The following is a 27,109-nucleotide window of genomic DNA, read 5'->3' as shown; positions in this document are numbered from 1 at the left end:
CACCAGCTAACAGACTGACCGAAAATCTCTGTATGATCCTCTCTCTAGTTTGAATGAGTTTTGGGGGTTTACATTGAAGTGCGTTTCTACAGCAAGGTTTAGAACATAGTTGCATCTCCCATTATTTGTATATTGATTGAATGAAATCCTTCCCCGTTCCCGTAACTGTAATTCATTGTGTTGTTTATTGCGATGTGGATCAATCTATGGCTCCAACTTGTGTTTGGGAATCCGGCAATGGCTCTCGTTTAATTTGGGCTTGTCGGTGATGTCTGTATGGCAACTGTAAATTGAGGCCAGAGAAGTTATTTCATACAACACTGGGATGATTCTGCATAGTGTCGACTGTGAAATGTCGCATATGTCTCCAAACTTTCGCTGAAATGTTCCGGTGGCCAAGCACTCAGGGTGAACAGGAGATGTGCACTGGGTTGGCTTTGATTTAAAACAAGAGTTTTAAATCACGGCATAAATCCATCAGTATGCTTTTGGGGAAGCGGTGTTGCACAGATCAGACTAATTAACGCTTTTTGAAAACGCACGGTTCTCAAAATCCTCCAAAAATACAAATACAAACACCAAACTACTATCTTATTGAGAGGGTAAAGGGAGTGTTGGTCAAGAGACAATTCGTGGGAACAGTGTTCGACCACAGTGTCCTCTTGGCCAAGTTAAAGTGATTTAAAATTTGATGCCATTCAGTGGTTAAAATCGTATCTGGAGGGAAGACAACAATGCGTTAAGTTAATGGAGAGAAATCTAAGCTTCTCACCAACAACATGGGAGTACCACAGGGGTCCATACCCGAACTTCTGTATATCAGTGACCCGCCGTTAAGTTGTCCAGGTGTCAGCTGCCAGATGTATGCTGATGACACTGTCATCTATGCATCTGCTAATGGCCTTGAGTTGTCCCACTTAACCCTGAATGTCAAGAAAACAATCTCTATGTGTATCTCCACTCGGAACAAGCCTGTCAATAATATGTTTGAGGTCAAGATTAAAAATGAAACGATCGCAAAGGTGAGTGATGTAAAATACTTGGTAATAAAACTAGATAAGAACCTAAAATTTGACAAACAAATACAGTAAATCTGCAAGAAAGTTAAACCAAACTTAAACTGTTCTCGATTCATTAGAAGAGATATTTCATGCAAAGCTGCACAACTCTACATGCATGCATTATATGAAGATAACTAATCATGACCAACATATCAATAAAATCCAGGTCAACACTTCCTTATTGAAATTGTTAAGACTTTATAGTTTCTGTTTCGGAGTGAGACATGGTATTCAAAGCCTTTCATGGTCTGGTCAAAGGCAATTATTTACTTAGCTGATGTATTTAAAGGACGGAGCAGCCTCCTCATTGACACTTCATCAGTCAGCTGGCGCCTGAACATCTCTATCTTGACTTCCAGGTAAGACACCTGCTATTGTTCTTTCTCCTTCTTGGAATTTAGAAACACCTAGCTCCATCTTCTCTTACCATACCACCATAATAGATTGCTTAGCTCTCAAAGTTCAGGTTTATTAGTGGTTCCTAAAGTTTCTAAAATAGATCAGGAGGTAGAGATTTCAGCTACCAGGACACTCTCCCAGATTAGGTTCAGGAGGCAGACACCGTGTCTACTTTTAACCTCTTTGACAAGTCTTACAGTTGGTTCTGGCTCAGGTGAAGCTCAACAATCCCTTATATATGCTCCTATAGGTCTAGGCTGCTGGAGGACTGGATAGATTTCTATTGTTCGTGACACTATATAATTACATGTTAATAGATTCTGTTCTGTGTCATTCTGTTTCCCACCAGACATCCAGCATCGTCACTATTCTCCATCTTCGCCATCATCATCATCATCATCTTCATCATGAAGGCTCTCCTGATTCTGTCTGTTTTGCTCAGTGGTGTACTCGTGGCCACGGCTGCAGCAGGTCAGAGCTTTTCTCTTTACTCGTACAGTTTGCTAACATCTTAAGAGGTGAAGCTGGACTCACTGAAAAGTCAAACCCAAAATAATTCAGGAATATTTCCCAAATGTGTGACTATAATGATGTTTGATTAATTAGCAATGAACTAATGTTGAATTTTTAAATGTCTTCTAGATTAACTCTAACACTGATAGCAATGATATCATGAACAGAGATACTCTATGTACACGTAACGATACCACAGACTGAAACTGGACCAAGAGTTTCTACAAAGCTCACACATTCTACAAAGTTTCTAGTAAAATTAGAACCAGGCACACTCTCCATTTGGAGATTTGGACCCAAAGTATTTAATCTAAGGGTTTAATCGTTTCTCAAGGGGGGAAGACAAATTAGGACATTCAACCAGGAGTGGTTAAAACTGAAAAAATGTCAACTGGAAGCTTGTCAAAGGGCAAATTTATTTTTAATCTCAAAAAGATATATAATGTAGTCTACATATTGTTTCAATTATACTGGAATATGTGTATTAATTGGCGTAACATGTATAGAGCTGTCCACCTGCGTGTGGTGCTGAAATGGCTGTTTGGGTGTGGTATGTTATGTGAGGTGACTTTCTATATTGTTTGATGTGTAATGGTTGTGTGCTATTCACGCCATGACTCGGATAGTGGATGGCCAAGGACCACAGAAGGTAGTAAAAACAATATCAGTAGCATTTCTTATCAACAATTGTAGAGTTTGACAAAAATATTCAGGTATATGAAGAAATTGTGACTCGTCCTGTCCACCTTTTATTACCAAGACACACACAGGCATGTAATAATAATAATAATAATAATAACAATTATAATAATAATCTCTTAGTTGGAGCTGCTGAAGTTGCACCACAGGAGCTGGAAGGACAGAAGGACAACCAACGTAAGTTGAGTTCACATGTGAAACAACTGTGCACAACAGACTGTATACTTTTGTTTGTTTGTTTGTAGTGTATAATCTGACACCATTAATGCTTAGGTCATTTCCAAAATGGCCGTTCTGACGGATTTACCATTGCTAATTTTGAAAAGGTTACATTAAAAATCTTTATTGAATCAAACTATAATTAAAATGTCACCCTATAATATACATTCATTTATTCCATATTGGTGGAATTTATAGATATTTGTGTGAATACCTAATGTTGCAGAGGTTTACTTGGTAAATATTATCATTGCTGTCCTCAATTTTCACTCAATCACAATCACAGTCTGAACTGTTTGTTCTTCTCTCTGTCTGTGTCTCAGTGGTAGAAAATGAAGCTGCAGTTTTCGTTCCTGAAGGTAAAAACAAATTTTCAGGCTTTTGTTGGAAGCCATTTTCAAAATGGCCGTTAAAAACATTTACTTCATTCAAACAAACTATGATGTCATCTTATAATATACATACATTTATTCCATATTAGTGGAATTTATAGATATTTGTGTGAATACCCAATGTTGCAGAGGTTTACTTGGTAAATATTGTCTTTGTTGTTCACTGACACAATTAAATCACATTCACAGTCTGAACTGTTTGTTTTTCTCTCTGTCTGTGTCTCAGTGGTAAAAAATGAAGCTGCAGGTTTCGTTCCTGAAGGTAAAAACATATTTTGACTTGTTATATCCTCCACATTAGTGTGAAGAGTGTGATTTTAATGTGTTTTTTCTCCTTTTAGTTAAAGAATCTGTGGAGGTTTCTGCTGGGGAGGTGGCCTCACCAGCCCAAGGTTTGTTGTCTTAGATGAAACTCTGATTATTATGTTTTTCTATTCGACCTATTCACATTAAATTAATCTACTTTCTGGTCGTGTCTCGTCTCCACAGGACGGTTCTTCTCATGTCCCTCTGGTTGGGTCAGATACAAGAGTGATTGCTATCTGTTTGTGGCCTCCAGCAGATCTTGGACCAATGCTGTGGTGATTTACATTTGATACTCAGAGAAACACTTTCAGCTTTTACATTGTGCAATAATTTTGTTATATTAACACAACATTTGTGTGTCTCCCTCCAAGGACCAACTGTGCCAGTTCCGGGTCCTCTTTGGCTTCGGCCCATGACCTGTTTGATTACAGTTTCCTGCAGGATCTCACCAGAAGAGCAGGATATACTACTGCCTGGATGGGAGGATTCTACTTCCAGGTTATTAAACCACACACAGAATTTCTACATTTCTACATAAAAATGACACAAAACATCAACAGATTTTCTCACGATTCCTAAAAGTAGACAATGAACCTGATAAAACACATGAAACAGAAATATTATACTTGTGTATTTATTGAAGAAAATCTTTTCATATATGTGAGGTGTTAAAGTCAGTGAGTCCTTGTTTCCAGTGTGTGAGTCTGTGAGCTCCTTTAGACTAAATGTTTGTGGTAACAGCTGATCAGCGTCTATAGCAACTTGGAGGAATCTGATCCCATTCAGAACAGAACCAGTTGAGTTGTGAGATGTTGGTGGATTCCTCTTATCAACTGATGCTACAACATTTCTATTGGATGAAGGTCAGGACTTTGACTTGCTCCTAAACATTCATCTGGTTCTTCTGGAGAACCACTGGTGTTCTTGGGCTCCTTGTCTTCCTCCATGACCCAGTTTCTCTTCACATTCAGCTCACGGACTCATGTCCTGACATTTTCTTTTAGAGTTCACTGGTAGAATTCACAGTTCATTGGTCCATCAGTGATGAGCAGATGCAGCAGAACAGGCCCAAACCAGGACATTAGCGCCCGCATGTGTCATGGAGGGATGAGGTTCTGATGCTGGAATGCAGCGTTGGTTCATCTCCAAACATTTTATCCAAACTATTCTACTCTGGTCTCACCTGTCCACTAAACATTGTCCCAAATGTTGTTTTTGGACAGAGAGCAGTTTGTTGTTCAAAGAGAAGGTTGTAAACAGATTTAACCTGAAATTAACTTCTAATCATATATACGTTCACTCACAGACATTTAACATTTTCTTCAATATATAAATGGAGTATAATACTTCTTCATTTAATTAGTTAAAATTCTGAGCATAGAAGAACAACACATTTCTAATTAACACTTTCTTTTTATACTTGATATCCAGACCTGGAGATGGTTGGACCAGAGTACCTTCAGCTACTCCAACTGGTATTTACAAAACTCAGTCACTTCTTACCCGTGTATCTACCTGAGAACCACAGGTGAGACAAAACATTTCTATCTCTCATTCAGCTCAGATTCCTGTTACATGCATATATTTATTTAATTATTTATTCTTTTATCTGAGGTGACTACTCAAATGAATGCTTGCAGGAGTATCAGAAGCTTAAACATGAAACACACACACACACACACACACACATATATATGATTCATTTTCATTTTTCATAAATCATCTGTTTTAATGCACAAAGCATGAAATAAAAAAATGAAATTTGCAAAAAAAACATGAATTTATTCATAAAACCATTTTTGCTTTTTGTTTTGTTAAATACTTTCCAAATGCAATTCAGCACTATATCAAAGCTACTGCAGCTCTGAGAGAGAGATCTTACTTCCTACATCCTCTAATAATGTATATCATTTAAAAATAAATACAAGAATAATTGTAGCAAGAAAAAGTAAAAAAAAAAAAAAAAATGTCAACCAGTGATTAAATAACAAACAACATTCCTTTAGATTACATAGATCACAATTCAAATAATAATAATAATGATAATTTGTTTGTAATTTGATTCCAGTTAAAGAGAAGTGATTTATGTTGTGACTGTATTTTAAAATGAATATTTACTGTATTGAAACTCCCTCTAATTGCTTCCACTTTTACTTTAATTAAAAAATATTTAAAAGATTAAAATGTCATTTTATAACATCCATCCATTCATTCCATGTTAGTAGAATCTTTACGTGTTTCCATTCAAGCCATTTATTGTCTTTAGTCCGCACTTAAGATTCATGATATTTTGTACATAGATATGTTAATACAGAGAATATATTCAAAAACACAGAGGTTTTTGAGTCCATCTTTTTTATTTTCTATCGTTTCATTTGTCAGATTTAACGAACCAGTGTGTTCTCTTGCAGGGGGCTGGACCAATGCTGTATGCACTACTGGATATCCGTTTATCTGCGCGAAGAAAACAGACTCCTGCTGAACCATCAAACATCAGGACATCACAGTCTCTGGAATATGATGCTTCACACTTTCAGTGTTATCATTTAAACCATGTTTAGATTTTAGGAGATGGGACGGGACTCTTCTACCAGCAGTGTCTTTGAATGATGCTGTTTATCTTCAACTAAGATTGAACTAACTTTTTGTTTATACTACTTTCCTCTAAAATCAGACTTAGAAAGAAGCTGAATGATGATTGTCTTTTCCTTCTTCATGTTTTACAGAAACAAAAATAAAATACATGTCATAAAAAACAAATGTTTTGTGTTCTTTGTGTAAATATACTGAGTATATTTAGCTCCTCGTCACTTTGGTTAATGGAGTTCAGCTTTTTACCAACATTTATTCTCTAAACTACCACAAGAACCATTCAACTGTTGTTTATGGATATTTATGGTCATTCATAACCCACAAAAAACAGTAGCATCACTAACAAACAGCTAACACTCTACAATATGGTACACAAAACTGGATAAGTAATGACTTACCAAAATCACTGACTTACATTTTAATATTTTCCAAAAATAAAAGGGCATCCAGCAGTCCAAACACAGGAACAAGCAGCGCATTGAGGAGTACTTCAATGGTAACAGCCCATGTAACATGTGGAAAAGGCATCAGGATCACCACAGACTACAAGCGCAGTGACCAGCAGATCAGCCATGACCCCACTCTGCCTTCTTCGCACGCTTTGTCCCACCAAGCAGCAGAAGGACAGAATATCCTCCACAGCCAGAGGTGCAGCAACAGCCTTTCGTTCTGGAGCTGCACCAAGTGACCTCAACCCTAAGGAAGATCAACACCAACAAGGCTGCAGGTCCAGATATGGTGTCAGGCCAGACCTTGAAATCATGTGCTGACCAATTGGCAGAAGGTTTTCTATCTTCAACCTGTTCCTGAAGCTTTTCACAGTCCCTGCTTGCCTGAAGTCCTCCGTCATTGTCACTGTGCCCCAAAAAACAACCATTACCTGCCTCAATGATTACCCGCCCTGTCGCTCTGACCCCATTCATCATGAAGTGCTTTGAGAGGATCCTCCTAAGGCACATCAAGGACGCCATCGAGGCTGGCCTGGACAGCCTGCAGTTTGCCTAAAGGGTAAACCGTTCAATGGAGGATGCTGTCTTGCTAGCACTTCACGCGGTCCTGACTCATCTGCAGCATCCTAACACCTATGTTTGGATGCTATTTGGGGACTTCAGTTCAGCCTTTAACACTGTTCTCCCAGACATGCTGGCCCTGAAGCTCCTATCAACATCGTTCTGCTCCTGGATCAGTGACTTCCTCACCAACAGGCCTCAGGTGGTGAGGGTAGGGAAGTCCACATCTGCCTCACTGATCCTCATCACTGGCACACCACAAGGCTGTGTGTTCAGTCCGGCCCTCTTCACCACCTTCACACACGACTGCCTGGCCATCCACTCCACAAACACAGTAGTGAAGTTTGAGGATGACACCACCGTTGTCGGTCTCACATCTAACAACAATGAGACCCACTACAAAGATGACATTCACTATCTAACGCAGTGGTGTTCAGGGAATAACCTGCTGCTGAACATCACCATGACCATGGAGGTTACAGTGGATTACAGGAAGTCCAAAGGACTTAGCTCAGGTGGTGAGGGCAGCGCAGAGGATTGTGGGATGCCCTCTACCAGATCTGGACTCAGTCTACGCTGACAAGTCCAGAGGATGGCTAGACACATTGCGACAGATCACACCCACCCAGGCAACACACTGTTTGTACCTCTTCCATCAGGAAAGAGGTAGGAACATTAAATCAAAGATAAACAGACTAAGGGATAGCTTCTTCCCCGGAGCTGTTAAAGCACTCACTCCCCCAATGGTGAAACACTCACACTCACACCCCACCCCCCTACATAACTCTCACACAAGCACATGTTTTTCTATTCAAATGTTCACATACTTTTTATGTGTGCCTTTAAGCCGGGGTCTTTCATCATGTTCTCATAACGACAATAAAGACTCTTGAATTACTAATGAACAGACATCAGTTATTCAGGTTTATTTTGATTGAATGAATGAAGAAAAACATTGACAACAAGACACTACCAAATCCATAAATGAAATAAAGGATCGTCTGACCAACATCACAAATACTTTATTGCAAATAAATGAGTCACTGAAACAGATTATTGCATGCGCATGTAACGAAGCGCATTTCGTTACATTGCACTTTAATCATGATTGCACTTTATTTGCCAAGATTTGCACAGTACAATTTGCATGTTTGCACATGGGATCTTTAAATTGCTCTATTTGTTGGATATTTAATGAGCTTCACGACACAAGTGATTGCGTGCTGTTGGGCAGGTGCGGGGGTGCACCCTCGGCTCCACCTGCAAGAGGAGAGGAAAATTAAGCTCTGCTAAAAGAGTAAGCCATAAGCGTGCAGAAGTACTTGGAAATAAGTGTGGTGCAATATCGGCAAGTGGTAAAGGTGCTAATTGGTGCAATGTTAGATAAAAATTAGCTGGTTGTGTTTAACACCTGTTTAGTGTCTGTTTCAGGGGTACGCAGCCAAAAGATTCCACCCCAGAACAAGTCTGTGTGTTACTTGACCTGTGCCTGACCACCACCTATTTCCATTTTAATGGAGGTTTCTACAGGCAGAAACACAGCTGTGCGATGGGGTCACCACCGTCACCGGTCGTGGCCAATCTCTACATGGAGGAAGTAGAGACCAGAGCCCTGGACATCTTTGCAGGTTCCACCCCACCCATTGGTACAGGTATGTGGATGACATGTGGGTCAAAATCAGAACAGAGGAGGTGGAATCTTTCACACAACACATCGATGCAGTGGACAGCAACATCAAGTTCACCAGAGAGGACATCAGCGGGGATAACCTGGTCTTTTTGGACTGCTTGGTGCATGTTGAGAAAGACCGAAGCCTCAACATCAAAGTATACAGAAAACCCAAGGATACAGAACAACACTTGTTATTTGATTCACACCACCCTCTGGAACACAAACTAGGAGTCATCAGAACCCTCCAGCACCGAGCACAAACTGGACCCACAAGACAGGATGGCAAGGACAAGGAGGGACAACACATCAAACAAACCCTCAAAACATGTGGATATCCCAACTGGGCCTTTGTACAAGGCTCAAAAAGATATCCCATGAAGGACAGGGAAGAGGAGCACAGCACAAGGAAGAACATCACCATCCCCTACATAGCTGGTATATCAGAGAAACTGAGGAGAATTTTCAGAAAACGTCACATCCCACTTTATTTCAAACCTGGCAACACACTAAGACAGAAACTGGTCCACCCCAAAGACAAAACACCCAGACAGAGGACAGAGTAATGTAGAGTATTCTGTTCAGTGTAGTGAGGAATCTACAGACTTGTACTCTCTGCAACTCTGTTAGTGGGTCAATGTGTAGTTCCACTGTTCTACCACTAGATTTTGTGCGTACTCACAGCATGAGTTGTGCGTAAATTTACATACTTTTCTAATCACAAGTACAAATTGATAAAGTCTATACTTTGTCAGAGTATGCTTATGCTCTCTTTACGCACAGATCTGTGCATATGCACGGTTGATAAATGAGGCCCCTGGATTTTTAAACTTGGGGTCTGATCGCCAAGAATGGATGCGAAGGTCTGAACGTGGCCTATATCCAGTTCACCACTGGAATGTTTTATCTCCACCATGACACAGTGAGGTCATTCTGTTTTCATGAGTTTCATGATAAGAAGGAATAAACAGCAAAGCCAAGTTTGAAGGGTTGATTTAAATCAGTGTCAGTGGAAGTGAAAGTTCCCTGTGCTCTTTATGATGTTTTGTCTTTGAGGTCCTAAAAACATTCACTGGATCAAGGGGCAATAAATAAGTTTTCATGACTGTTCACCACAAGTGAAAAGGTCAACTTGGTAACACTTTCTATGAAGGTTGTATTTATAATGCCCTATGAATGCACTCATAATATTTTATAAGGTGTCTATAAAGCATTATAATGGTCATTATTACCATCTATACATATTCACAAGTCGTCATAACCAACGTCATGATGCATTATGACAGCTGGTTATGAATTATTATAATTTTAATCTGAAAAGTGCATTATAAATATGTCAATATCTGCCTAGTCACTTGTTAATTTTATGATGCATCATAACTACTGTGCTTTGCTAAATGTGTATAGTGATGCATAATGAGTTTTGACTTCTACTATAGTGCTTTATATCTGTAGCTATAAATATATGTAATAAAGTTATAATAATGTATACATCTCCCTACAGCACACAGTTATAAACAGCTATGCAATATCATAAGTGCTATTTGTCAGCTCTAAGTAAAGTGACAAGAATATGACACTACTATTAACAGATATAAGTTACTATGAGTAATAAAAAGGTGCAATGAACTAAGTCCTGAGTCTGGCATCTTTACCCCATATGCACAATATTATAAATGACTATGTTAATATCATAGGTGTTATTTGTCAGCTTTAGGTAAAGTAGTGCAAATGAGGTGTTTTTATAAATAGATATAAGATTATAAACAAATATGAGGCGCAATGAAATGAGAGCCTGGACAATAAAGACAAAAGGAATGCATTTAGTTCACTTTATTTTCATTTAAACCAACACACATAATCGGAATGATTATCAATGCTCTGACATTACACAAACACATGTCCACAGAGGATAATTGTGTTCATCAAATGAAAACTATGGACATTTAATTGGGGACAAAGTTCATTATTTATTATTATTATTTATTATTAACTTGTACTCAAGAGCATTTTTGACACAGGAAAGCTTATAATTCTGCCCTACACAGCAGCGCCCTCTGGTGGAGCCATGCCCCTAATGCAAAGACACCATTGCTGACTGAATTCCTGAGTCTCAATGTCATATGTGGTTCTTTGCCTCTATCTAATGGGCTGATGGTGGTACTACAGTTAAATAGTTAAAATTATAATATAAACACCACCTTTTACTGCAAGTTCACTTTATTCTGATATCTGTCATTCTTTGATGACTCGTTTCCCTCTGGAATTACATATGTGAACAACAACCATGTGGAGGAAATATCAATATTTTTATGGATTCGATAATGTGTACAAATGTAGAATGTTATGATATCCAAGCTAAACAAAATAACCAAAGGTTGACTGTGAGTATGTTGCCTCCTGTAGTGGAATCAGTTTGTAGCCAGATTCTCTTTCAAGAGGTAAAAACCCACTTTGGGTTATTTGGATTTATTCAAATGTCCAAATGGAGAGTGGGCCTGGTTCTATTTTTACTAGAACTTTTGTAGAATATGCGAGCTTTGGTATTTGTAGAAACTCTTTGTCAAGTTGTAGTCTGTGGTATCTCTGTTTACGAAATATCATTACTATCAGGATGTTTTCTACTGTCTATCTACATATCTACAGGACATCTAGTCCTGAATCTACATTAGTTTATCAATAATTAATCAGTTCCAGCCACACATTTGGGATACATTGTCTGAAGTCTGCATATACATAGAGACCAGGGTCATACATATGGACCTGATAGTTTTGGAGCTATTCCTAAATTATTTTGGATTTGACTCTTTAGTGAGGCCAGCTTCACCTCTTAAGATGTCAGCAAACTGTACGAGTGAAGAGAAATACTCTGATCTGCTGCAGCCGTGGCCACGACAACACCACTGAGCAAAACATACAGAATCAGTAGAACCTTCATGATGAAGATGATGAGGAGGAGGATGGAGAACAGTGGTGATGCTTGTCTTCCAGCAGCCTTGACCTATAGCAGCATAAATAAGGGATGGTTGAGCTCCACCTCAGCCAGAGCCAACGATAAGACTTGTCAAAAAAGGTAGAAAAAGTAGAGATGGTGTCTGCCTCCTGAACATAATCTGGGAGCTGTTTTTTCTGGAGAGGGTCCTGGTGGCTGAAATCTCTACCTCCTGATCTATTTTAGAAACTCTAGGAACCATAACCAATAAACCTGAACTTTGGGAGCAAAACTATCTATTAGGGTGGTATGGTAAGAGAAGATGGAGCTAGGCCTTTATAAATTCCAAGAAGGAGAAAAAACAATAGCAGGCGTCTTATCTGGGAGTCAAGATAGAGATGTTCAGGCTTCAGTTGTTTGATGAAGTGTCAATGAGGAGGCTGCTCCGTCCTTTAAATACATCAGATAAGTAAATAATTCCCTTAGGCATCAAAGGCTTTGTGTGCGGTGTTTTACTTTTCAAAGAGAAGCTATAAATGCTTGATGAGGCCAATAATGAAATAGTTGATATGGATTTTACTGATAGGTTTTAAAAATACATTTTGTCATCCAACACTTTTGTATATTTCTTCTCTTGCTCTTTAATTTTATGTACCACTCTTTGCCCTCCTAATTGCCCCTCAGGGATAAATAAAGTTTTTTTCTGAAAGAAATGACTGGAATGCTTATGTTTTATGATACGATTGATCTTCCCCCCGTTTATAATTAACAGCTTAGTTCTTAGTTTTTCCTCCTCTGGCTGCTTTGATCTGATCTCACTTGTTCATATTTAAATACCCTCTTCAGACCTGGTCTTAATTCATTAAAATGTGTCTTCACATGCATCATCGGCCATGATAATTAAGTTTTCATGACCATTCACCAGAAATGAAAAGGTTGACTTATGTGTGTGTCAATAAAAGCTCTTTTGCAATAGCATCTTACTGAGATTACTGGAGTTAATATAGAAATGACTTAGAACTTATTAGCTCATAATGAAATTGCTCTTAACCCTCATGACCTGACAGGTCTTTTTCAATCTATCATTTTTTTATATATATATATAACATAGTGGCTATCATATTTGGCAAAGGTGTATGCATATATGGTACATGTGGCACATATGGTATATGCATATATAAATATAACACAGACACAGGGAGAACAAGCAAACAAGAAAGTTCCCAGTCGGCCTAAGGATTCAAACCCAGAACCTTCTCACAGTAGTACTGGAGGCCATGATAAGGATATCCAAAGAAACTAAGTGATAAGATAAGGCCAAATACAATGATGTCTTTTGTGTCTGAGTTGTCTGAGAACAGTAATGGTGACAGGTCGTCCTTTAGGTCTGTTCAACCAGTTTAATCTGGTTTAATGGATAAATATATGTAAAGCTGGGTGTCATCTGCATAGCGATGGACATTTATGCAGAATTTCCTAAAAATATTATTGTTATTATTACTACTATTTTATGACGAAGACGAAGACGGACTGAAAAAAGTTTGGATCTCTGTGTTTCCTCTATGTTCTGGTAAATCTAGTACATAGTCGTTTAAGTGGTTGTGAAAACTGAATTCAACATAACGTCAAAGTGAACTTTCGCAGAAGAAAAAAATATCAAACTCACATAATTATCGAAATATCCTCTAATAATAAATAAACACATGCACAACCTAACCTTTTATTTTACCAGCACTGCATTGTGAAATGCATTACAGTAAAGATTGATTTAAATAGCCACATATACCTGCTGGATCATCGCCATCCACAACTCTACAATATGACTTTGCTCTAACATAATGTAATTATAGATTCATTCAATATTAATAAAATATCAGTAACAATACAAATAATATTCCTAGCATGAACTTTTCAAAGTTAGCAAATAGATTTTGATGCAAAAAAAATTAAAATCCAGGAAAGTGCAAAAAGCTTCTGACAAGTTCTTTCATATTTGATTTTATTCATATTTTATAGACTGTTATTCTAAAATAGATTTCTCACTCACTGAAACAATCACACTGAAATTCTACAGCTATAGTTGTGTCACATTCACAGCTCCGAACATGTTATGATGATTAACAGTTTGAACTCTGCTGACAGATGAAAGGGAAGTGCATCCTGCAGCCGTGGTGAGACCAGCCCCTGAAAGATAAAGAATTATAAATCTACAGAATACATATTTAAACAGAGACAGATATATTATACTTGTTTATTGCATTTTCATTATGAGTTAATTCATGTTTTCAAGCTATGATTTTGTTTAAAGTTTGTTTAAGTTTAAAAAGCAGACTGACATGTTAAAATGTTTTACTCTCAGCACATCCCAAGAATGTAGGTACAGAGGTGAAATGTAGGTGAAATGTAAACCTACATTTCACCTCTGTAATTAAACAATGACAAAAAACATCAAACTAGTTTGTTTTATTGTTTATTTATTTTGTTTCATAATTAAGTTATTCATTTTTGTGGATAGAAGTAGTACAATCACAAGGACTTGATTAGATTAACTTAAAGTTCAAGTGAGTCCAAAGTCTTTGCTATAATAACTGCTATTGTCTCGGTTTCCAGTAATCTCAGTAAGATGTGTGACGGCCAGGCCCCAACGTTTGGTGTGTGTTGTGGTGTTGTGTGTTTATGTTCAGGTCTTGTGAGGATTGTACCGATTGGAGGCAGTGGCCACTGTTCCAGCCTAAAACCGCCTTCGAGGGTTCGGTCTCTGTTCTTTCCCTGGAGTCATGGGAGTGATCATCTTGTTGAGTTCTCTTTGTTAGTTTCTATTTTAAGTTGAACTGCAGTATGTTTCTGCTGCTTTTTTGTTCATTAGTAAAACGAGTGAATTTACTTTTGAATCATTGTTAATAAACTACTGTTCATTAATCCAAGTGCTTCTAAATGTGATGTCTTGAGCCGCCATAACATATGCAAGAACTTATTGATACACAGTTCCTTTTCACTCTGGCTGTCATAAAAATGTATTTATTGCCTCTCGTTCCAGTCAATGGTTTTAGGACCTGACACTCATGAGTCTTGTACCGCCTCAATAACATTTGTTCTAGGAGATCAGATGCCAAGACTTAGACAGACTTTATTTGTCATGCGCATCAAAATAAAATTTTAGTGCAATGGCTCAGAGCACAGCAGGAATATTTAACAGAAACACTGTATACAGGCATACAAATACAAATTTAAAAACTTTGTAAAAAAAAAAAAAAAGGATAAATATAAGATAAAGAATAAATATATTGCAGGATACTATTTACACTGGAAGAATATTGCATGGCCAGCACAAAGGTGGAAGAGGATGGAAATAGCTGAGTTGCATTGAGAACAGTCCATGGTGTGGTGGGGGTGGGGGTCTGTAGTGATGTTTTGAGATAGTGAGGTCCCAGTGATTAGAGCCACGGGGCAGTGCTCGAGGAACTATTGTTATGTCGCCTGTTTCTTCTTATTTTTCCTCTTCCTCCTTTTTTTCATCCCCTTCAAAACCTTCAAGTTTTTCAAAGGTCTACTGTTCAGGCATACTTTCACCTAGAGACCTTAACTTTAAAATGTAGACACAAGCCTTCTGTATTTGTGTATTATTCCTTGTTTTGATAGGTCTCATAGTTTTTGATCAATCACTGTTCAATGACCATGATCTTTTTCATAAAAACTCTTGCCAGAGTGTGTGATGTCACTACTCAGAGTGGAAGAGCGTGTGAAATTGCTTGAAACTTTTCTCTTTCCAAGCTCGTCCCAGCCACAATTTACACACTACGCACATGATTTTTTCCACAGGCTAACTGTGCTAACCATAAGCTAATTGTGCGACATGCGGGTTAACTGTACTAAATGTAGGCAAACTGTGCTAAATGTAGGCTAACTATGCTAACCATAAACTAACTGTGTTGTAAGGTAAAATCTTACAAGTACAGATGCATGAACTAGTTTTTCAGCATCACTCCTGGAAAAATATGTTCCTAATTTTGATGTATTACATATTACATAGGTGAAAGAAAGCAGTCCTGGTCACTTACTTTACGTGAAAATTAAAGGACATATACTTGATAAATATAACACAAAGGAGAGACACAAAAGTTTTTCACACTTACACTGGAGAGCAAGGTAATGTGATTATATAACAATAGCTAATCATCACCAAACATATCAGGTCAACATTTCCTTATTGGCCTTATTAAGACTTTATAGTTTCTGTTTCGGAGTAAAACACGGCAAACAAAGCCTTTCATTGTCCAGCCAAAGGGAATTATTCACCTGCCTGATTTATTTAAAGGACGGAGCAGCCTCCTCATTGACACTTCATCAGTCAGTCGACGCCTGAACATCTCTACCTTGACTGCCAGGTAAGACGCCTGCTATTGTTCTTTCTAATTCTTAGAATTCAGAAAGGCCTAGTTCCATATTCTCTTACCATATAGATAGTTTTGCTCTCAAAGTTCAGGCTTACTTGTGCTTCCTAGAGTTTCTAAAATAGATCAGGAGGTAGAGATTTCAGCTACCAAGATACTTTCCTAAAAAAAACAGCTGCCAGATTATGTTCAGGAGACAGACACCATCTCCATTTTTAACCTATTTGACAAGTCTTATATTTGGTTCTGGCTCAGGTGAAGCTCAACCATCCCTTATTATGCTGCTATAGATCTAGGCTGCTGGAGAACTGGATAGATTACTATTGTTCGTGACGCTAAAAAATTACGCGCTAATAGATTGTGCTCTGTGTCATTCTGTTTCCCACCAGACATCAAGCATCATCACTATTCTCCACCCCTACCATCGTCATCACCTTCATCATGAAGGCTCTCCTGATTCTGTCTGTTTTGCTCAGTGGTGTACTCGTGGCCACGGCTGCAGCAGGTCAGAGCTTTTCTCTTCACTTGTACAGTTTGCTAACATCTTAAGAGGTGAAGCTGGACTCGCTAAAGAGACAAACCCAAAATAATTCAGGAATATTTCCCAAATGTGTGACTGTAACGATTGGGTGTGCAGTATTCATGCCATGACTCGGATGGTGGATGGACCACAGAAGGTGGTTAAAACAATATCAGTAGCATTTCTTATCAATAGTTGTAGAATTTGACAAAAATATTCAGACATATGAAGAAATTGAGTCTTGCCCTGTCCACCTTTTCTTACCAAAGACACACACAGGCACGTACTTTCTCTTTGAATGAATTAAAAATGTAATAATAATAATACTAATCTCTTAGTTGGAGCTGCTGAAGTTGCACCACAGGAGCTGCAGAAGGACAACCAGCGTAAGTTGAGTTCACATGTGAAACAACTGTGCACAATAGATTGTATTTTTTTGTTGTTGTTTCTTTGTTTGTTTGTTGTGTACAATCTGACACCATCTGCCCACTTGTGCTTTGTATTCAGTTTCCCGCTTTTGTCGGAGGCCATTTCCAAAATGGCTGTTCTGAAGGATTTTGCATTGTTAATTTTGAAAAAGTTAAAGTAAAAATATTTACTTTATTGAATCAAACTATACTTAAAATGTCATCTTATGATAATCATTCCTTTAATCCATATTAGTGGAATTTATAGATATTTGTGTAAATACCTAATGTTGCAGAGGTTTACTTGGTAAACATTGTCTTTGTTGTCCTCAATTTTCACTGACATAATTAAATTACAATCACAGTCTGAACTGTTTGTTTTTCTCTCTGTCTGTGTCTCAGTGGTAGAAAATGAAGCTGAAGTTTTTGTTCCTGAAGGTAAAAACATATTTTGGCTTGTTATTTCTTCCATATTAGTGTGAAGAGTGGGATTATAATGTGACATGTCTTTTTTTTTTTTGTCCTTTTAGTTAAAGAATCTGTGGAGGTTTCTGCTGGGGAGGAGGCCTCACCAGCCCAAGGTTTGTTGTCTTAGATGAAACCTTGACTATTATGTTTTTCTATTCGACATATTCACATTAAACAAACGGATTTTCAAGTTTCTGGCACTAGTTGAGTCTGATTTGATTTTAATCGAAATTGAATTGTTAATGTAGTCTACATATTGGTTTAATTAGACTGGAAATGTGTGGAGCTGAAATGGCTGTTTGGCTGTTTGGCTGTTGTATATTATGTGAGGTGACTTTGTATATTGATTGCTGTGTATTCGGTGTGCACTATTCATGCCATGACTCGGATAGTGGATGGTCTTAAAAGGACCACAGAAGGTAGTAAAAACAATATCAGTAGCATTTCTTATCAACAATTGTAGAGTTTGACAAAATATTCTGACATATGAAGAAATTGAGACTTGTCCTGTCCACCTTTTCTTACCAAAGACACACACAGACACGTACTTTCTCTTTGAATTAATTAAAAGTGTAATAATGATAATAATTCTAATCTCTTAGTTGGAGCTGCTGAAGTTGCACCACAGGAGCTGCATGAGGACAACCAGCGTAAGTTGAGTTCACATGCGAAACAACTGTGCACAACAGACTACTTTTTTTTCTTTGTTTGCTTGTTGTGTACAATCTGACACCATCTGCCCACTTGTGCTTTGTATTCAGTTTCCCGCTTTTGTTGGAAGCCATTTCCAAAATGGCTGTCCTGATGAATTTTCCATTGTCAATTCTGAAAAGGTTACATTAACAAATATTTAATAAGTTGAATCAAACTATAATTAAAATGTCATTTTATAACATACATTCCTTTAATCCATATTAGTGGAATTTATAGATATTTGTGTGAATACCTAATGTTGCAGAGGTTTACTTGATAAATATTGTCTTTGTTGTCCTCAATTTTCACTGACACAAATTACAATCACAGTCTGAACTGTTTGTTTTTCTCTCTGTCTGTGTCTCAGTGGTAGAAAATGAAGCTGAAGTTTTTGTTCCTGAAGGTAAAAACATATTTTCAGGCTTTTGTCGGAAGTCATTTCCAAAATGGCTGTTCTGATGAATTTTCCATTGTTAATTTTGAAAAGGTTACATTAAAAATATTCACTTTATTGAATCAAACAATACTTAAAATGTCATCTTATGATAATCATTCATTTATTCAATATTATTGGAATTTATAGATATTTGTGTAAATACTTAATGTTGCAGAGGTTTACTTGGTAAACATTGTCTTTGTTGTCATCAATTTTCACTGACATAAATAAATTACAATCACAGTCTGAACTGTTTGTTTTTCTCTCTGTCTGTGTCTCAGTGGTAGAAAATGAAGCTGAAGTTTTTGTTCCTGAAGGTAAAAACATATTTTGGCTCGTTATTTCTTCCATATTAGTGTGAAGAGTGGGATTATAATGTAACATGTCTTTTTTCCCCTTTTAGTTAAAGAATCTGTGGAGGTTTCTGCTGGGGAGGAGGCCTCACCAGCCCAAGGTTTGTTGTCTTAGATGAAACCTTGACTATTATGTTTTTCTATTCGACATATTCACATTAAACAAACGGATTTTCAAGTTTCTGGCACTAGTTGAGTCTGATTTGATTTTAATCGAAATTGAATTGTTAATGTAGTCTACATATTGGTTTAATTAGACTGGAAATGTGTGGAGCTGAAATGGCTGTTTGGCTGTTTGGCTGTTGTATATTATGTGAGGTGACTTTGTATATTGATTGCTGTGTATTCGGTGTGCACTATTCATGCCATGACTCGGATAGTGGATGGTCTTAAAAGGACCACAGAAGGTAGTAAAAACAATATCAGTAGCATTTCTTATCAACAATTGTAGAGTTTGACAAAATATTCTGACATATGAAGAAATTGAGACTTGTCCTGTCCACTTTTTCTTACCAAAGACACACACAGACACGTACTTTCTCTTTGAATGAATTAAAAGTGTAATAATGATAATAATTCTAATCTCTTAGTTGGAGCTGCTGAAGTTGCACCACAGGAGCTGCATGAGGACAACCAGCGTAAGTTGAGTTCACATGCGAAACAACTGTGCACAACAGACTACTTTTTTTTCTTTGTTTGCTTGTTGTGTACAATCTGACACCATCTGCCCACTTGTGCTTTGTATTCAGTTTCCCGCTTTTGTTGGAAGCCATTTCCAAAATGGCTGTCCTGATGAATTTTCCATTGTCAATTCTGAAAAGGTTACATTAACAAATATTTAATAAGTTGAATCAAACTATAATTAAAATGTAATTTTATAACATACATTCCTTTAATCCATATTAGTGGAATTTATAGATATTTGTGTGTATACCTAATGTTGCAGAGGTTTACTTGATAAATATTGTCTTTGTTGTCCTCAATTTTCACTGACACAAATTACAATCACAGTCTGAACTGTTTGTTTTTCTCTCTGTCTGTGTCTCAGTGGTAGAAAATGAAGCTGAAGTTTTTGTTCCTGAAGGTAAAAACATATTTTGGCTCGTTATTTCTTCCATATTAGTGTGAAGAGTGGGATTATAATGTAACATGTCTTTTTTCCCCTTTTAGTTAAAGAATCTGTGGAGGTTTCTGCTGGGGAGGAGGCCTCACCAGCCCAAGGTTTGTTGTCTTAGATGAAACCTTGACTATTATGTTTTTCTATTCGACATATTCACATTAAACAAACGGATTTTCAAGTTTCTGGCACTAGTTGAGTCTGATTTGATTTTAATCGAAATTGAATTGTTAATGTAGTCTACATATTGGTTTAATTAGACTGGAAATGTGTGGAGCTGAAATGGCTGTTTGGCTGTTTGGCTGTTGTATATTATGTGAGGTGACTTTGTATATTGATTGCTGTGTATTCGGTGTGCACTATTCATGCCATGACTCGGATAGTGGATGGTCTTAAAAGGACCACAGAAGGTAGTAAAAACAATATCAGTAGCATTTCTTATCAACAATTGTAGAGTTTGACAAAATATTCTGACATATGAAGAAATTGAGACTTGTCCTGTCCACTTTTTCTTACCAAAGACACACACAGACACGTACTTTCTCTTTGAATGAATTAAAAGTGTAATAATGATAATAATTCTAATCTCTTAGTTGGAGCTGCTGAAGTTGCACCACAGGAGCTGCATGAGGACAACCAGCGTAAGTTGAGTTCACATGCGAAACAACTGTGCACAACAGACTACTTTTTTTTCTTTGTTTGCTTGTTGTGTACAATCTGACACCATCTGCCCACTTGTGCTTTGTATTCAGTTTCCCGCTTTTGTTGGAAGCCATTTCCAAAATGGCTGTCCTGATGAATTTTCCATTGTCAATTCTGAAAAGGTTACATTAACAAATATTTAATAAGTTGAATCAAACTATAATTAAAATGTAATTTTATAACATACATTCCTTTAATCCATATTAGTGGAATTTATAGATATTTGTGTGTATACCTAATGTTGCAGAGGTTTACTTGATAAATATTGTCTTTGTTGTCCTCAATTTTCACTGACACAAATTACAATCACAGTCTGAACTGTTTGTTTTTCTCTCTGTCTGTGTCTCAGTGGTAGAAAATGAAGCTGAAGTTTTTGTTCCTGAAGGTAAAAACATATTTTCATGCTTTTGTCGGAGGCCATTTCCAAAATGGCTGTTCTGAAGGATTTTCCATTGTTAATTTTGAAAAGGTTACATTAAAAATATTCACTTTATTGAATCAAACAATACTTAAAATGTCATCTTATGATAATCATTCATTTATTCAATATTATTGGAATTTATAGATATTTGTGTAAATACTTAATGTTGCAGAGGTTTACTTGGTAAACATTGTCTTTGTTGTCATCCATTTTCACTGACATAAATAAATTACAATCACAGTCTGAACTGTTTGTTTTTCTCTCTGTCTGTGTCTCAGTGGTAGAAAATGAAGCTGAAGTTTTTGTTCCTGAAGGTAAAAACATATTTTCATGCTTTTGTCAGAGGCCATTTCCAAAATGGCTGTTCTGAAGGATTTTCCATTGTTAATTTTGAAAAGGTTACATTAAAAATATTCACTTTATTGAATCAAACTATACTTAAAATGTCATCTTATGATAATCATTCATTTATTCAATATTATTGGAATTTATAGATATTTGTGTAAATACCTAATGTTGCAGAGGTTTACTTGGTAAACATTGTCTTTGTTGTCATCAATTTTCACTGACATAAATAAATTACAATCACAGTCTGAACTGTTTGTTTTTCTCTCTGTCTGTGTCTCAGTGGTAGAAAATGAAGCTGAAGTTTTTGTTCCTGAAGGTAAAAACATATTTTCATGCTTTTGTCGGAGGCCATTTCCAAAATGGCTGTTCTGAAGGATTTTCCATTGTTAATTTTGAAAAGGTTACATTAAAAATATTCACTTTATTGAATCAAACTATACTTAAAATGTCATCTTATGATAATCATTCATTTATTCAATATTATTGGAATTTATAGATATTCGTGTAAATACCTAATGTTTCAGAGGTTTACTTGGTAAATATTGTCTTTGTTGTCCTCAATTTTCACTGACACAATTAAATTACAATCACAGTCTGAACTGTTTGTTTTTCTCTCTGTCTGTGTCTCAGTGGTAGAAAATGAAGCTGAAGTTTTTGTTCCTGAAGGTAAAAACATATTTTCATGCTTTTGTCGGAGGCCATTTCCAAAATGGCTGTTCTGAAGGATTTTCCATTGTTAATTTTGAAAAGGTTTCATTAAAATATTTACTTTATTGAATCAAACAATACTTAAAATGTCATCTTATGATAATCATTCATTTATTCGATATTACTGGAATTTATAGATATTTGTGTGAATACCTAATGTTGCAGAGGTTTACTTGGTAAATATTGTCTTTGTTGTCCTCAATTTTCACTGACACAATTAAATTACAATCACAGTCCGAACTGTTTGTTTTTCTCTCTGTCTGTGTCTCAGTGGTAGAAAATGAAGCTGAAGTTTTTGTTCCTGAAGGTAAAAACATATTTTCACACTTTGGTCAGAAGCCATTTTCAAATCGGTTGTTCTGATGGATTTCCCATTGTTAATTTCCAAAAGATTACATTAAACATATTCACATTGATTTAGACTATAATTAAAATGTCATCTTATAATATACATTCATTTAATCCATAGTAGTGTAATGTATAAATATTTGTGTGATTTTTCAACAAAATATCAAGGTTATACTGTTGTCCTCAATTTTCACTGACACGATTAAATTACAATCACAGTTTGAACTGTTTGTTTTTCTCTGTTTGTGTCTCAGTGGTAGAAAGTGAAGCTGCAGGTTTCACTCCTGAAGGTAAAAACATATTTTGACTTGTTATATCCTCCACATTAGTGTGAAGAGTGTGATTAAAATGTGACATATCTTTTTTTTTTCCCCTTTTAGTTAAAGAATCTGTGGAGGTTTCTGCTAAGGAGGTGGCCTCACCTGTCCAAGGTTTGTTGTCTTAGATGGAACCCTGATTATTATGTTTTTCTATTCGATATATTATCATTAAATGAATCTACTTTCTGGTCGTGTCTCGTCTCCCCAGGACGGTTCTTCTCATGTCCCTCTGGTTGGATCAGATACAAGGGCGACTGCTATCAGTTTGTGGCCTCCAGCAGATCTTGGACCAGTGCTGTGGTGATTTATATTTGTTACTCAGAGAAACACTTCCAGCTTTTACATCGTGTAATACATTTTGTCATATTAACACAGCATTTGTGTGTCTCCCTCCAAGACCAACTGTGCCAGTTCCGGGGCCTCCTTGGCTTCGGCCCATGATGTGTTCGATTACAGTTTCCTGCAGGATCTCACCAGAGGATCAGGATATACTACTGCTTGGATGGGAGGATTCTACTTCCAGGTTATTAAACCACACACAGAATTTCTACATTTCTATATATAAATGACTCAAAACGTCAACAGATTTTCTCATGAGTCCCAAAAGTAGACAATGAAAACCCCATCAAACACATGAAACAGAAATATTATACTTGTGTATTTATCGAAGAAAATCTTTTCATTTCTGTGAGGTGTTAAAGTCAGTGAGTCCTTGTGTCCAGTGTGTGAGTCTGTGAACTCCTTTAGACAAAATTTTTGTGGTAACAGCTGATCAGTGTCTACAGCAGCTTGGAGGAATCTGATCCCAGAACAGAACCAGTTCAGTTTTGAGATGTTTCTATTGGATGAAGGTCAGGACTTTGACTTGTTCCTAAACATTCATCTGGTTCTTCTGGAGAACCACTGGTGTTCTTGGCTCCTTGTCTTCCTCCATGACCCAGTTTCTCTTCACATTCAGCTCATGGACTCATGTCCTGACATTTTCTTTTAGAGTTCACTGGTAGAATTCACAGTTCATTGGTCCATCAATGATGAGCAGATGCAGCAGAACAGGCCCAAACCAGGACATTAGCGCCCCCATGTTTCATGGAGGGATGAGGTTCTGATGCTGGAATGCAGTGTTGGTTCATCTCCAAACATGACGATGCCCAAACATTTAAACCAAACTATTCTACTCTGGTCTCATCTATCCGCTAAACATTGTCCCAAATGTTGTTTTCGGTCAGAGATCAGTGCCTTTGTTGTTCAAAGAGAAGGTTCTGAACTGATTTAACTTGAAATTATCTTCTAATCATATAATGTTCACTCACAGATATTTAATATTGCCACATTTTCTTCAATATATCACTGCATTATGATATTTCTTCATTTAATTAGTTAATATTATGAGCATAGAAGAACAACACATTTCTAATTAACATCTTCTTTTTATACTTGATGTCCAGGGCTGGAGATGGTTGGACCAGAGTACCTTCAGCTACTCCAACTGGTATTCACAAAACTCAGCCACTTCTTACCCGTGTATCTACCTGAGAACCACAGGTGAGACAAAATATTTCTATCTCTCATTCAGCTCTTTGAGGTGACTACTGAAATGGATGCTTGCAGGAGAATCAGCTTGAACAAAAAAAAGAAAAACAAACAAAAAAAACAACAAATGAATAGTTTCAATTTGCAATGGACACAATAGATAATTTAGCACTATATAAAAGCTACTGCAGCTCTGAGAGAGGGATTTAACTTCCTACATCCTCTAATAATGTATATTATTTAAAAATACATCAATAAAAACTGTTCTAAGAATAATTGTAGCAAGAAAAAAAATAAGAAATAACATTCCTGTAGATTACATAGATCACTTTTCTTTTTAATAATTTTATTTGTAATTTGATTCCAGTTAAAGAGAAATGATTTATTTTATGATTGTATTTTAAAATAAATATTTACTGTACTGAAACTCCCTCTAATTGCGTCTTTCATTTGATTTGATTAAAAATTATTTTAAAGATTAAAATGCCATCTTAAAACATGCATTAATTTATTCCATATTAGTAGAATCTTTAGATGTTTTCGTGTTTCCATTCAAGCCATTCATTGTCTTTAGTCCGCACTTAAGATTCATGATATTTTGTACATAGATATGTTAATACAGAGAATATATTCAAAAACACAGAGGTTTTTAGTCCATCTTTTTTATTTTCTATCGTTTCATTTGTCAGATTTAATGAACCAGTGTGTTCTCTTGCAGGGGGATGGACCAATGCTGTATGCACTGCTACATATCCATTTATCTGCATGAAGAAAACAGACTCCTGCTGAACCATCAAACATCAGGACTTCACAGTCTCTGGAATATGATGCTTCACATTTTGAGTTTTATCATATAAACCATGTTTAGATTTTAGGAGATGGGACGGGACTCTTCTACCAGCAGTGTCTTTGAATGATGCTGTTTATCTTCAATTAAGGTTGAAGTAACTTTTTGTTTATACTACTTTCCTCTAAATCAGACTTAGAAAGAAGCTGAATGATGATTGTCTTTTCCTTTTTCATGTTTTACAGAAACAAAAATAAAATACATGTCATACAAAACAAATGTTTTGTGTTCTTTGTGTAAATATGTTGAGTATATTTAGCTCCTTGTCACTTTGGTTAATGGAGTTCAGCTTTTTACCAACTTTTTTTCTCTAAACTACCACAAGAACCATTCAACTGTTGTTTATGGATATTTTTAGTCATTCATAACCCACAAAAAACAGTAGCATCACTAACAAACAGCTAACACTCTACAATATGGTACACAAAACTGACTTACATTTTTATTAAATTATTCCCAATAGTCTATCATTTTCATATCATGTTTTGTGTGTCTCTCAGCTTCTTCTTTCAGAGTAACTTTGGATTTGAGGTTTTATGCAATCATATTTCAGTCGTCATGTGTTGTCAGATTCAAAGAAATCTGCCTGGACCTTCACAAAAATCATTTTCACGGTGGACTTGTGGTCAGTAGAATATTGTATCAGCTGCTGTCTCTAATGGATCTCTACCTACCACTGGGCCAGAACCAGGAACACATGGTTGTTGACCTGGGGCGATGATCCAGATTTAGGAACAAGATGGAAAGACTTTCACACGTTAAATTATAATTTATTTTAGACAAAATGACCCAGATTGGACCCAAAACCTGGGAGCTTCTTCCATCCTCAGAGAAACCAGGTCACTGGTGAGAAAGAATAATAATAATCTGTGAATAATGAGTCATTTTCTGAGTTGATTCTAGTTCACAATAGTTAGTTTAGTTTGGTTCTCAGCTCCAAGGCCAGAATCTTTTAAAAGGCTCAGTATAATTATCATCATCATGTTCACTTCTGCACTGATGCTGTCCTACCCACAAAGACAATCACGGTTTTTCCCAACGAGAATGGTTGCCTTTGAGCGGCTGGTGTTGGCCCACCTGAAGGACATCACTGACCCCCTGCACCACCTGGACTCTGCAGGGACCTAAACACGGGTTCTGTTCGTGGACTTCAGCTCGGCGTTCAACATCATCATCTCTGAGCTTCTCCACAAGATGTCCCAGCTCACTGTGCCCCCCTCCACCTGTCAGTGGATCACCAGCTTCCTGACTGAGAGGAGGCAGCAGGTGAGACTGGGAAGTTTCACATCCAGCACCTGGACTCTCAGCACTGGCGCCCCCCAGGGGTGTGTTCTCTCCCCACTGCTCTTCTCCCTCTACACGAATGACTGCATTTCTGGGGACCCTTCTGTGAAACTCCTGAAGTTTGCAGATGACACCACAGTCATCCAGGACGTGGATGAGTCTGCATACAGTGGGGAAGTAGATCAGCTGGTTCTCTGGTGCAGTCAGAACCACCTGGAGCTAAACCCGCTCAAGACTGTGGAGATGACTGTGGACTTTAGCAAGAAACCCCCATCCACCCCTCCACTTACCATCCTAAACAGGACCCGTCCCCTCCGTGGATTCATTCAGGTTTCTAGGGTCCACAATCTCACGAGACCTGAAGTGGACCTCCCACATTGACACTGTCAGAGAGAAGGCCCAGCAGAGGTTGTACTTCTCACGT

General features: G+C 37.2%; 1 protein-coding gene and 1 long non-coding RNA gene across 2 annotated transcripts; both read left to right on the top strand.

Annotated features, from left to right (window-relative positions):
- Window positions 1-779: 779 nt before the first annotated feature.
- On the top strand, window positions 780-25,620 carry LOC125003940 (CD209 antigen-like). The gene is made up of 24 exons (XM_047578207.1): window positions 780-1,022; window positions 1,320-1,420; window positions 1,810-1,931; window positions 2,796-2,849; window positions 3,215-3,250; window positions 3,510-3,545; window positions 3,625-3,675; window positions 17,042-17,089; window positions 17,513-17,548; window positions 17,641-17,691; window positions 18,181-18,228; window positions 18,639-18,674; window positions 18,989-19,024; window positions 19,111-19,161; window positions 19,651-19,698; window positions 20,109-20,144; window positions 20,231-20,281; window positions 20,771-20,818; window positions 21,229-21,264; window positions 23,085-23,135; window positions 23,233-23,324; window positions 23,422-23,547; window positions 24,470-24,566; window positions 25,273-25,620. Exons 1-24 carry the CDS (start codon window positions 780-782, stop codon window positions 25,341-25,343), a joined length of 1,605 nt encoding a protein of 534 aa, XP_047434163.1. The 3' UTR covers window positions 25,344-25,620.
- On the top strand, window positions 3,960-6,349 carry LOC125003783. Its single transcript, XR_007112274.1, has 3 exons — window positions 3,960-4,087; window positions 5,021-5,117; window positions 6,001-6,349. It is a non-coding gene; the product is annotated as an uncharacterized LOC125003783 (long non-coding RNA).
- Window positions 25,621-27,109: the final 1,489 nt, after the last annotated feature.

Source organism: Mugil cephalus, chromosome 2 (assembly GCF_022458985.1).
Source record: "Mugil cephalus isolate CIBA_MC_2020 chromosome 2, CIBA_Mcephalus_1.1, whole genome shotgun sequence".
NCBI classification, from domain to species: Eukaryota; Metazoa; Chordata; class Actinopteri; order Mugiliformes; family Mugilidae; genus Mugil; species Mugil cephalus.
Note: the sequence above shows the minus strand (reverse complement) of the source record. Positions and strands in the feature narration are given on the sequence as shown.